Genomic DNA, 13,702 nt, shown 5'->3' with positions numbered 1-13,702 from the left:
TGAACATGAAGATCCCCCGCAACCATCGCCTTTTTCTACACTATTTACTACCTCTGATGCCCTCTTGCACATCTTTAATAAACGTGCATTATGAGATGCAATGTTTGATCAGAGCTGAAATGATCGAAATCTGCTGTCACGTTTTATAAAAAAATCTATGGAGCATTGAGCATTCTGTGCAAGATAGTTGCAGTATAGATGCTGGTTTATTACATGATCATTAGTGTTATCTCATGCACGGTGTTTTTTCCACCTCATATACAAGCAGGTTGGAAAATGTTTGGTGGGAAACTATAAGCCTGTTAGATATCATCATATAGCTGTCTGGTCAGTAGCACCATCATACAAATGTTTTTGTAGCAGCATGAAGCTGTGTTTTGTGTATGATTGTGTCATGGAGGGTGTCCAATTATTGCTATAAATAAATAAATAAATAAATAAATAAATAAATAAGGGCTGTCAATTGATTAAAATATTTAATCGTGATAAACTGCATGATTGGCCATGATTAATCGTGATTAATCACACATATTTTATCTATTCAAAATGTACCTTAAAGGGTGATTTGTCAAGTATTTAATAATCTTATCAATATGGGAGTGGGAAAATATGCTTGCTTTATGCAAATGTATGTATATATTTATTATTGGAAATCACTTAACAACACAAAACAATGACAATAATTGTCCAGAAACCCTCACAGGTACTGCATTTAGCATAAAAAATATGCTCAAATCATAACATGGCAAACTGCAGCCCAACAGGCAACAACAGCTGTCAGTGTGCTGTCTCGACTATGACTTGCCCCAAACTGCATGTGATTATCATAAAGTGGGCATGTCTGTAAAGAGGAGATTTTTGGGTAAACATAGAACCCATTTTCATTCACATATCTTGAGGTCAGAGGTCAAGGGACCCCTTTGAAAATGACCATGCCAGTTTTTCCTCGCCAAAATTTTGCATAACTTTGTAGTGTTATTTAACCTCCTTCCCGACAAGCTAGTATGACATGGTTGGTACCAATGGATGCCTTTTCTAGTTTCGTATGTTACCAGCATCTTCACTCTAGCTTTAAAATTGAGCCCGCTACAACCTCCAATTGCGTTAATAAGTTAGTGGTGTTAAAACGATTTTTTGGCAACAGCCCTAAAATAAATAAATAAATAAATAAATAGTCGTTGCAACTTAATAATTCAGTATATCAATAATTCTGTCACTTTGAGAAGGAAAGAGAAAGTGAGATGAGGTATTGGTGTCAGGCGTTAACCACCATTTGAATTATGTGACAGCTCGCTATAACTGAAGGGAGTTTATATGATTTAAGACTGACAAGCGCTAACAACAAGCAGACAGAGGCGTCAAGCATCGCTGTCCTTCATCACTAATATATTTCATATGTTCACTCCTTGAGTTTACTTGAGGCCCCTGCTTCTAATAGGCCATAATGGATGTTTTCAGCACCATAGATAGCAACAGTCTGCATCGCGCCATCTAGTGTTTGATTGAAGGTCTTTAATGACAAGTCATTAAGTCGATGGAGGCCAATCATAGATTTCTGTTTTGCTGCTCTTTAACCTGCTGAATAAAGCTTTACTCACTACTTTAACCTGAGATTAACATTTATGCCATAAGGTCTGCCTAAATCACTTAGTAAACTGATTTAGGCCTGAGGCAAACACGTTTCTATTGGAAAAGAGATTACATAAAAGTGATTGTCTGTCTTATGGCCGACTTCAGCAGTGTACCCACCGCTGTAAGTAGAACTTCTGAAACAATTCCACCCCTCAGTGATGAAGACAGAGACTAAGTCTTAATGGTGTATGTTGTCCCACGCAGAGACACAGCCCACTCCCAGGGGGCATATAGTTTACTTGGTAGGGTCTTGTCGTGACTCACGCCAGGCGGTATAAATCACAAATAAACTTATAAAAGAGTCGCTATGACACTGCAACTGCTGGTCCCCGGGGCTTCGGGAGCGAGCGTCTGATATTGAACCTGAATAAAAGTGACATGTTTGAGAAGGAGAGACTACTTGGATGCTGCAGCCACACTTGAGGGCAAAGGGCGACGGCGGTGCTCGGTTTATTCTAGGACGCAGTCAGTGTGGGTTGACGGCAGGTCTTTCCAGCAATGACTTAGGCCTAAGCATTATTATTATTGTGATGTATTGGTCAAGAGACACCGGACAGTTATATGAATATCAATTAAATGAATGGTATAAAATAGGTAGCCTATAATGTCATTCTTTATGTTCTTTTTAGGCTTTAGTCACTGTGTAATATAGATGTCACCTTCTTTGCTTGTGAAAAATTGGATGAAAAATAAACATACATTTTTGTTTTACTTCCTCAAAACATAAACCCCATCAATCAGTCTTTTGGCAAGCCTATTTTTCATGGCCTGGCTTTGTGCAACTCAGGGGGAATCTGGGAAGTTGGTGCTTATTCAGCAACATTTGTCCTTTTCATCAACATGGGATTGATAGGCTGTTAAAAATGCGACAGTTTAAGGACAACAGCACAAAGAATATTACACAAATACTTTGTTTGTTGTCTAAAATGCAACATTAAACCACTCAAAAACTCACAAGTGAAGGCATGGTTTGCAGCACAGGACAGCTCGCGAAGTTGAGAGTTAAAGATCCATCCACATAGCCATCTATTAATCTACCCATCCTTCATTCTCTTCACCCTGTCTCATGGGTTGTTAGGAATAAGTATCATATTTCTTTATGGTTGCCTGGCACCTAGATAAGTAAACCTCAAATGAAGCATATGAACCAGTGAAACACAAGCTCTACATATAGCTCTCGGGTTAGGGGGGTTAGGGTTCAACCCCCCAGAACCCCAACCCTAACCCTTTAAACCTGCAACACACATCAGACATCAAAATGGTTTTAAGAAAAAAATTGAGATTTGTATTTACATAAATAACTGTATTTATTATGATAAATAATAAACAATTGGTCACTGATATTGTTGGTTTAAAAATGTTTAGACACTACTACTACTACTAGTGTTTCACTACAATTTACACTTTTATTCACAAATAAGTGCGGCCGGGCTATTGAAGAAGTGTGAGAAAAAGTTAGGGGTGAAAAGTGTATTTCTTTCTTTCTTCAATTATTTGTTCATGGGTTACCTCAATGCAGAAAATTAGGTTGATGATTGGTTGATCATTTATTATTACCATTAATATTATTATTTTTATATTTGAGGGCGATCAGTGCCCCCCAGAAGGTGGCGCCCTAGGCGACCACCTATATGGCCTTTGCATTAAGCCAACCCTGAATACAGCATATATCTTATAACAACTCAATCTGTATATTATAAGCTCATGTATTAAGGATTTTGAATTGTATACAATGGCTTAGATATAAATACAAATACTGTGATTTTTCATTTCCTTGGGCTACTAAAATGTATAGCGATTTTAATAGGGAAAGTCACTGCAAATTCGGACTCCTTTTTATATTTTTTACATTTTATATCATGTAAATAAATGGTGATGGTCCCACTGACTGCATTGGTTTGTTTCAACACCTCATGGCAAGTGTATTCAGTACTGCTAAGCACTGTTATGCTGATGTGTCCATGAGTCAGAGCCTCCTGCTCCAGGGGTGCTGTTTTGTAGGTGACCCCGACCTCGAAACGTGGCGTCTCCCTCAGTTAACGACAATGAACTGAGGCACAGTCTAACCATTACCAGCTGTAGGAGGCCATGTGGCAAAAATAGTACAACAGTGAACTCTCCTGTTTGTTACTGGTCACTGCATGTTATTTAAAAAAAAAGATGTGTAAGGCACTCTGGCTAATTAGGTCTACAAAATATAATTTTTTTCATAAGTGAGTTTTGTGTCTGATTTATTTATTGATTATGAACACATGCACTTTTAAAATTTATAGGTGGTAGACGTCGCAGATTATAAATGCAGTATCAAGTAGGTTTATATTAAAAATTAACTGCACAAAACCACCAATCTTTTTTTTATAAATCTAATGTTAGATTTGTGTATCTCATTTTCATAATATAAAAGTACATTTTAAAACTGTTTGTTGAAGATATCATAGTGTATTTTAAAAGAAATATTAATTTCAGTTTAAATTATAGAATAGAATAGAGACTTTATTGTCATTGTCATTGAAAACAACGAAAAACATTTTAGCAGCTCTTTGCAGTAAAAACAAAAATTAAAAACAACCATAGAAACATTCAAATCACAAAGTAGACAAATAAATAAGTGGATCATCATAAAGTGCAGGTGCCAGGATTATGGTTCAGCAGCTAGTGTCCTCAGCCTTTGGGGGGGGGGGGGGGGGGGGGGGGGGGGGGGTGCCTTGATTTAAATTTTCCAAAAAGGTGTGAGAAGTATACATTTATTTAATCCCAACCTTTCTCTATAAATCAATTATTAATTATTAACCAGCTTCCTTATTGAGCCATACATATGCTCTAATTAAATCTACCTAAATTTGTCTATCTGTAATTATTATTATTCATAATTTTTCTAACAATAATGATTACCTTTAATCTGTGTCATACAGAAATATAAATGAATTACTGATATAATTATCCTTATCAAAATATAAATTTGTTATCCATCTACACAATTCAATTTTTTTCTATTTTTTCCTTTACTGTTCTTGTCGTTTTTCTTTTTTTTTTTATGTCCAAAGGACCCCTTTGTACTGATAAATGTAAATTGATGTATGCCTACAGTTTTGTGTCAATAAAGTTTCGAACAGAAAAAAATGTTTGTTGAAGATATCATAGTGTATTTTAAATGAAATATTCATTTCAGTTTAAATGATTTGATCTTATGGGTAAAAACTTTATTAACAAATTTCAATTTTCTTTAATTGTTTAAAACTTACCTTCCAGACTTTACATGTTGCTTCTTTAAAATTACAAAGGGGTATCTATTTTCATTTCAAAATGTATTTCAAAAATGTAGAATACAAAAACAAATAAAGAAAAATAATGATCATACCAACAAGTGGACAGTCAGAAACAAGTAGTATTTACATACAATGAAAAGCGTAATAAAAATAAATTGTCAACACTTGATGCCTTGATTTACATATTCGAAAAGGAGTGAGAAGAAGTATAAACTTATTTAATTTAATTTGTCTAACTATAATTATTATTATTTATAATTATTCTAACTATAATGATTACCTTTAATCTGTGTCATACAGAAATATAAATTAATTACTGATATAATTATCCTTATCAAAATATAAATTTGTTATCTATCTACACAATTAAATTTTTTCCTTTACTGTTCTTGTCTTATATATATTTTTTTAAATGTCCAAAGGAACCCTTTGTACTGATACATGTAAATTGATGTAAGCCTACATTTGTGTCAATAAAGTTTCGAACAAAAAATAAAGGGAGGCTGAGTGACAAGGATTGTTGTTGTTAGCTCTCATTAGCACTTTCTCAACAGAGCTAACTACACTAATAACTAGTTGTATTTACATATAACAACTAAACATATCTTATCAGACCTTCTTCTACCAACAGGTGAGAAACTAACCCGACATTATCTTGCTCAGTTAGCTTGTTGTGGTTGAACTAGCCGAGCTGGCTAGCTGTTGTTAGCACAACATTAGCAGTGTAAGCTAGGTTGCTATTGTTACCAAAACAAGTTGATTTAATCGCCAAAGATCCGTTGATAAAACAAACTGGCTTGCAGTACGAGAGTGTATACAGATTACTGTACATATATACAGTCAGTTCCTTTAGTACAGTGATGTTTGTTGTACGTAAACTTTAGTTAAGTGTCAGGAACATGAACTAGCTCCAGTACTGTGGAAACGTTACCTGCTAGGAAGCTGCCTCAGTTGTCATCAGTGTAGATAGATAGATAGATAGATAGATAAATAGGTAGGTAGATAGATAGATAGGTAGGTAGGTAGGTAGGTAGGTAGGTAGGTAGGTAGGTAGGTAGGTAGGTAGGTAGGTAGGTAGATAGATAGATAGATAGATAAATAGGTAGGTAGGTAGATAGATAGATAGATAGATAAATAGGTAGGTAGGTAGATAGGTAGGTAGATAGGTAGATAGATAGATAAATAGATAAATAGGTAGGTAGGTAGATAGGTAGATAGGTAGGTAGGTAGGTAGATAGATAGGTAGGTAGATAGGTAGATAGATAGATAGATAGATAGATAGATAGATAGATAAATAGATAGATAGATAGATAGATAGGTAGGTAGGTAGGTAGGTAGATAGATAGATAAATAGGTAGGTAGGTAGATAGGTAGGTAGGTAGGTAGGTAGGTAGATAGATAGATAGATAGATAGATAGATAGGTAGGTAGATAGGTAGGTAGGTAGGTAGATAGATAAATAGGTAGGTAGATAGATATATAGGTAGGTAGATAGATAGATAGGTAGGTAGGTAGGTAGATAGATAGATAGATAGATAGATAGGTAGATAGGTAGGTAGATAAATAGGTAGGTAGATAGATAGGTAGGTAGATAGATAGATAGATAGATAGATAGATAGATAGATAGGTAGGTAGGTAGGTAGGTAGGTAGGTAGATAGATAGATAGATAGATAGATAGATAGATAGATAGATAGATAGATAGTAACTTTATTGATCCAGAGGTGAAATTCAAGTTTCCAGCATCACACTTCCATAGTGCAAAACATGTTAGTAAAAAGGCAGTAAAAAGTTAGTAGTGCAAAGTACAACAAAATATACCAGATATAAAAATACAAGGAGATGAAGAAAACTGTTAAAACTGAATATAACAACCTATCTTACAATGCTAATGTGTATGTATGAGCCTTACTTGGGCCACTTGTTAAGTTAAGTTAAGTGAGCAAGCCTGATTATTACCTGCTAAAACCCATTTAACCTAAGCAGGGATTTAGTTATGATAAAATGTAATGTTATGGCTCAATGACTAGATGATGTACGGTTACTGATGTCTATATATATAGCTATCTATAAAGTGGTTATGGAAACAGACAGACAGGCGCTGTGTTAATGTTCTGCAAATGAGATGATCATCTATGATGCCACTGCTCCCTCAAAAAGCATGAACTTGTTTCTTCACTGCTAAAAAAAAAACTAGTTTGGGTTCTTGTGAAGTCTTTTATTAACAAGAACCCAAACTAACAGCAAAAGACTTCACAAGAACCCCAACTAGTTTTTTTTAGCAGTGAAGAAACAAGTTCATGATTTTTAAGGGAGCAGTGGCATCATAGATGAGCATCTCATTTGCAGAACATTAACTTTCTCAGTACTCTGCCTACACATGAAATTATGGAAATACAATGGCAATCATGTTCTGAAAGAAAGTGTCCTTTCTGTCTGCTCAAGTTCTTCAGTTACAAGTACCTATATTGATTGCATATACTATGCAATATATACTAATCTTTATAGATAGATAGATAGATAGTAACTTTATTGATCCCGAGGGAAATTCAAGTTTCAAGCATCACAGTTCCATAGTGCAAAACATGTTAGTAAAAAGGCAGTAAAAAAGTTAGTAGTGCAAAGTACAAAAAAAAATATACCAGATATAAAAATACAAGGAGATGAAGAAAACTGCTAAAATTGAATATAGTGCAGGGTAACAGCTGTGATACATGACTATAAAAAAAGTTAATATAGTGCATTATTATCTGTCCTGCAGACCGTCCTCCTTTGTCCCCCCTCCCTAGAGAGGTGTTGTACAGTTTGATGGCTCGGGGGACAAAGGATATAAAATATATACTAATCTTTATAGTACATTGTTTTGGCAGTTAGTATGTAAGAAGTCATCCTACTTTGCCCTTTTATACTAACAATAGGAAATTATACAATGTATACACATCAGATGCCAATCAAAGTGCAACTTTGGCATCATCACACACTGCCAATTTAACTTCAAGATGTCTTTTTCAAAGATTTAATACAGAATTGTTTTGTTAGCTAAGGTCTTTCTGGAGCTGTCTCACGACTTCCTAATATGAGGAAGGAAAGGTTTTGACCTCCTTGGTATCGCTCTGGGAAGCTTCCTAATAAGGTATTTGTATGAGACAGCCTTTACTTGACTGCAGTTGACTTCCACAAACGAGTAGGGGCGCTGTTTCCCAGTCATTGTGCAGGCTCTAGACATGGCAAGACACCAACACCAGCGCCTCAGACAATTTAGGTTTGCTTAGTCATTCAGTTTGTTTGGTAGTCCTGTGTCATTGACCTTGTTAATGTATTCATATGAGGAAGCTGTAATGTTACTACGTCAGTGTTGTGAATCACTTTTACCACAAGGATTAACATTTAACTGTTAAATATTCACTGTAGAATGTGTAATAACTGTAATGTCATTTAGTCTTTTTCTCTTGGTATCTGAGATCTATGCTCTTTTTTTTTTATAAATACATTGGATGATCTGCTACCTAGAAATTTCAGCATCTCTCCCATTTTGTACCTCAATAGGGCAGCTTGTGATGCAAGATGACAATAAATTGTTCCTTGCTGTTTTTCCCCATCACACCTTTTGAGCTATCCCTTTTGCATTGTTATATGGTCTGTTTTTGGTTTGACAAATCTGCCTAAAGACAGTTTTTTTTTTTCTGTTTGAATATATAAATTCCAAATATTTGTCTTGATACTCAACCATTTGAGGGACCGGTGTGTGGCGGTGTGTGTCAATCTATTCTATCTAGAAGTGGGGTATAGTATTGATAAGTATGCCATCACAGTGACATCTGGTGGTTTGCAGTAATTATAGCAGCCATTTACAACTTGCCAAATCTCTCAGTTTAAATCTGTGCAACAAAAAGTCTAAGAACGCTGCTCATCACGTGGTAGTCATCATATGACACAAGCATCTTTAATACACTGACATTATGTGCTCTTTCTGCTTTTTTGGCAGGAAAGTGGATTTTCTCAAAGTCACCCTCAGAAGCTTTCCACCCCTTGAGGTCTGAAGATGGAGGAGGACCATGTTCACTGTACGTCCTGTGTTAATCAGAGATGCATGGTCAGACCTCAACCAGGCATTTCTTGTGATCTCATCACCTGTCCTCTGGTGTGTGGGGCTGTATTTCACTCCTGCAAAGTTGATGAGCACCACCTCATGTGCCCACTGATGAGGGTTCCGTGCCTAAACAGTGGCTATGGCTGCCCCGCCACCCTGGTGCGCAACCAAATGTATGCACACCTTGAAGTGTGTCCAGCTGGAGTGGTGTGCTGCACTATGGAGTGGAACAGATGGCCTGTTAGCTGCCTGGACTATACTTCCTATGAGAGCCTAAGCCGTGGGGTGGAGGAGGTGGAGCAGCTAGACATGGCACTTGCTCTTCAGGACCAGCGTACGCTACTGGAGTCCCTCAAGGTGATTGCCATGGCACCTACTGCAGAAGGAGAGCCACCTGACCCTGTTAGTCAGGAGAACAGGGCAACAGACTCAGCTTTGCTTACATCTGCCCCTGAGGCCTCCACCATTATTGAGTCACCTTCACAGTCATCATCCTCACGTCAGCCACAACCTCCCCCACCAGGCTCGGCAAAGGAGAGAATTGCCAGTGGAATTAATGGCTTGAACGAGGAGAACTTCAGTAAACTCTACGAGGCCACAGTGGAGACTGCAAGAAGCATAGTTGCTGCTTTGGACTTTGTTAGCAGTGCCAACTCTGTCGACAGCAGCACAGAGTGTGTGAACAGAGGAGCTGCTATGCAGAAGAGTAGATCGAACAACAGCGGAGACCTTGAGAATGGACTGGAAGACAAAACACCTGTAGCCACTGGTGGTTTGAATAAAAGAGAGATGGAGGAGCAAAGTGTTTGTTCTAGCTGTTTGAGAGGAAACGGGGCTCTGAAAGGAACAGATGTAAATATTTTAAAGACAACAAATGGACCACTGTCAGGAGCAACAGAGGCCTGTCTTGAGACAGCCTGTCCTGTTGAGGTGCAAGATGACATGAATGCTGGGGTTTCTCAGGAGCCAGTCACCCCTCCAATGGCATCTCCAGTGCAAGTCAGCCAGGGTGTGGCACAGAGGGCTGGTCATGTGGTCCTGGAGGATAGGGGGCTAGTTCTTTTAGAAAACCATGGGCCTGAGCGTAAGTTCCACAACTACCCGTTTTTTAGGGGCCAGGGCCAATGGTCATTACCTAATGGACGGATAGGTTTCATCCCTAACAGGTCACTGTATAAATTGCGACCCAAAATGGAGGACAAGGCAGTAGATACTTCAGATCTGGAACAGGATGATGACCCCATGGGTCTGGGAGAAATTGATCTGATCACAGCAGCGCTGCTCTTCTGTTTAGAGGAGTCCAGAGAGTGTAGAAGGATCTCTGACACAGTTTATGTTGATGGCTACCGTGTTGACTTTGGCACACAGACTTTCACTTTCCCTGCAGCAATCTTGGTAACCAACACTAGAGTGGGTGACATTGCCTCTGCTTCTGCCTGTGACCATGCTGCCCCCCAGCTCTCCTATCCCAGCCCTTTCCGCACTCTCCGCCTCGGCCTTGTCCTTGAAGCTCTGGAGGTGGAGGCAGTCCCGCATAACCGCTACCTCCCTCCTAACCCCCGCTACCAGCACATGTTCCCTTTCGTCTGTGGTCAGGCTTTACGCCGGGACCAGTTTTCTTCCCATTTCATAAACGTCCACGGTGACATTCACGCTGGTCTCAATGGTTGGATGGAGCACCGCTGCCCCCTGGCATATTATGGCTGCACATTTTCTCAGCGGAGGTTTTACCCATCCACCAAGGGGGCCAAAGTGGTTCATGACAGGCACCTCAGGTCCTTCGGGGTTCAGCCTTGTCCAAATGCAAAACTTCCAAGTGACCTCCAGTCTGACCAAATTAGTGGGCTTCCCATTGAGATACTGTGGCACATAGCTGGGTTCCTGGACAGTTTCAGCCTGTGCCAGCTGTCTCTGGTGTCACGGACTATGAGGGAGGTGTGTGCCAGTCTCCTCCAGACCAGGGGCATAGTGGAACTGCAGTGGGAGCGAAGACGATATCCTGGTGCCCCTGGCACTGTCTCATGGCAGATCAAAAATAGAGTGAGTAGAAAACCTGCATGATAAAGCTTTTTTTTTTTTATCTCTTAACGATTACAAAGGTTCATATGCTTTTGGCAAGAGGCAACATTTCAAATAGCTGATGTGCCACTTTAGCTCTACACTAAATGCTACAATATTATATACACAAAAAAATAACTTTGACCACATTTTTAACAACATAGAATAAAGAATAATTATTACAAAGCTGTATTAAAGAGATTGACTGATGAGTAAAGTGCCCCCAAAGCTTAAAATGTGTTTTGAATTAAAATTTACATTTTTGTAAATTTGTATAAGCAGTGAGCCAGAAGGAAATTAAAGTAGGGAGTGAAGGTTCACACAAGGATTGTATGTAAAATACATTTACAGTCTCGAATGAGAATTATTCTTTTCAAAAGAATGAGCTCAAATCTCTGAACAATTAGTTTGTTCTTCTCAAATGGCATGTGTTTTAGCATGTGTGTGCAAAGAGTCAGTACAATTTGCACAATAACCACTTGCACATCTTGCTGATCAAAACTATGAGTTGATTCCCAGTGAAACTGTCGTACTCTTCACAACTTCTAAACCCTCTTTCATCAATTGAGCCATCGAATGCAAAATAATTCATTCAATTGTCAAAATCTATCAGACATACATGTATATTCCATAAATATCTATGACATGGTGTTACGTACTGTGGGGAGGTACAATTAGTTGTTTTTTACTGAACTACTACAGCTTTTTTCATTGTTACTGGGTTTTTGAATTTTTTTTATTGGCATTTTGTAGCAAATGTTCTGTTCACTGTATATGACTTTACATGAAAGCTCAAAGGTGAATTTTCTGTTTACAAGTACATATAACACATTGCTACACAAGTACATTTACTGTAAACACAAATGTGCATGTCCTGTTTCTGTGTATACAGTATTGTAGACTACAGTATTGTCTTTTCCCAGTAAACTTTTACCGGAATTTAAACAGCTCAGTGCGATACACAACAGCATTCAGCTAGACATAACTGACATTCTTGTATCGTACAGTAAGCAGTCAGTGTCAAACAAAACTGAGATTTGCATATAAGAAATATTTCCAGACCAGTACGGCTCATACGATGTCAAAACAACTTTTCATTTTGGTGGCTTTGGCAAACTTACTGACACATTAACTAGGTTTTGAAGCATGAATGAAATGTTTTAGGTGAGTTACTACTTTTTTCCAGACATGCAATAGAGTTGTGATAAACAGTTGTGACATTTGCACTTACAGTTTAGAGAAAGTTAAGACCGTTTCAAAAAAATTAGCCAAAGCGATTGCGAAAAACTGTAACAAATGAACAGGAGCCCTTCTAAAGGTTTTGACATGCAATGCCCTCTTCATTCCATGATCTTTTTTTTTTTTTTTTTTTTTTTACTGATGCAGGTGTGGAGATTCAGCACCGCCTTCAGCCCAGTGTTGTCGTGGGGTTTCACCGATCTCCCCAGCATGTCGGACCATCTTAAGAAGTGCCACTTCAACATAGTGGAGCACAAGACAGAACCCGTACCCCTCCCTGCCATGTGTACTGCACGAGACGGACAATCGCTGCGTCGCGTCCTGCGTCACGTTAACACCTGACCAAACAAGGCTGACCTCTCGTAGCTGCACGAGAGTTACTGTGGCATTATGTGGATGTTGCAATTAAAGTTTTTATGTCTTGAAAACAAATAACTCTTCCTGTGTTACACTACATTATGAAGAAGCCTTAATGAAATAACACCCTACTTGCCACAATGTAGGTCTGTTGTTGTGGGTGTCCCTATGTAGGACCTTTAGCATGGATTTGTGCTGAAAATGTGTCCTTATTCTGGTAAAATAAAATGTATTTTCTTGAAGATAAATATGCATAATAGATTTATATTATTCTATATGATATACTGTATAAATGCTTTCACTATCTTGCCTTTCAGTAGTAGCCATGGGGAAAAAGCAGATTGATGGTTATATTGCATTATTCTGTGTGAAAGAAGTTATGCCAGCACTTTACATAAGATTTGCTAATCCTTCCTATGTTAATATGTGACCCTAAATGATCTTGTCTTTCTGATCCCTAATAGCGGGTGTCAATCCAATGCAAGTCTGTTGTCTGGGTTAATAGGATGTCAGGATTTGAGTCAAAACAGATGGATATTAATATGAGGATAGCCCAATAATGCATGTGATTTGCTACCATTTAATAAAGTCTTTACAGCCTTTTATTTATGTGTTTGGCCTTTATTTATGTGCTTGTCTTTAAAGCTGTATAAATTGTGACCCAAATGGAGGACAAGGCAGTAGATGGAGGACAGGATGACGACCCCATGGGTCTGGGAGAAACTGATCTGATCACAGCAGTGCTGCTCTTCTGTATAGAGGAGTCCAGAGAGTGTAGAAGGATCTCTATGTTGATGGCTATGGTATTATCCGTAGGAGCCTGTTTTGGAAAAGGTGTAATTATTAAATATATATCCGATTCAAATACAAACATAACTACAAAAAATGTTTAAGACCTCCATAGAAGGTCATCACTGATCCTTAATAGCTGATATTGACATTGTCACCACCACTTCCATCTTTGGATAGACAGAAATTAACCGATCTAGAATGGGGAACCTTTGGCACAGTCTGACTGGTCTGTCACAGACAGATGTGGTGTCATTGGAGCGTAGTTGGTCGT

The 13,702-nt window shown here is 38.2% G+C and overlaps 1 protein-coding gene across 2 annotated transcripts; it reads left to right on the top strand.

The window, feature by feature from the left end:
* The first annotated feature begins 5,375 nt into the window (after positions 1 to 5,375).
* LOC119477229 (F-box only protein 30-like) lies at positions 5,376 to 13,244 on the top strand. Of its 2 annotated transcripts, none has more exons than XM_037751196.1 (3): positions 5,376 to 5,529; positions 8,881 to 11,025; positions 12,430 to 13,244. In XM_037751196.1, exons 2-3 carry the CDS (start codon positions 8,938 to 8,940, stop codon positions 12,622 to 12,624), a joined length of 2,283 nt encoding a protein of 760 aa, XP_037607124.1. In that variant the 5' UTR covers positions 5,376 to 5,529; positions 8,881 to 8,937; the 3' UTR covers positions 12,625 to 13,244. The 2 variants fall into 2 exon arrangements, with proteins under 2 accessions (XP_037607124.1, XP_037607125.1); XM_037751197.1 differs by lacking the exon at positions 5,376 to 5,529 and adding an exon at positions 7,935 to 8,028.
* The last annotated feature ends 458 nt before the right edge of the window (positions 13,245 to 13,702 follow it).

The sequence above is a fragment of the Sebastes umbrosus genome, chromosome 18 (genome assembly GCF_015220745.1).
Source record: "Sebastes umbrosus isolate fSebUmb1 chromosome 18, fSebUmb1.pri, whole genome shotgun sequence".
NCBI lineage: Eukaryota > Metazoa > Chordata > Actinopteri > Perciformes > Sebastidae > Sebastes > Sebastes umbrosus.
Note: the sequence above shows the minus strand (reverse complement) of the source record. Positions and strands in the feature narration are given on the sequence as shown.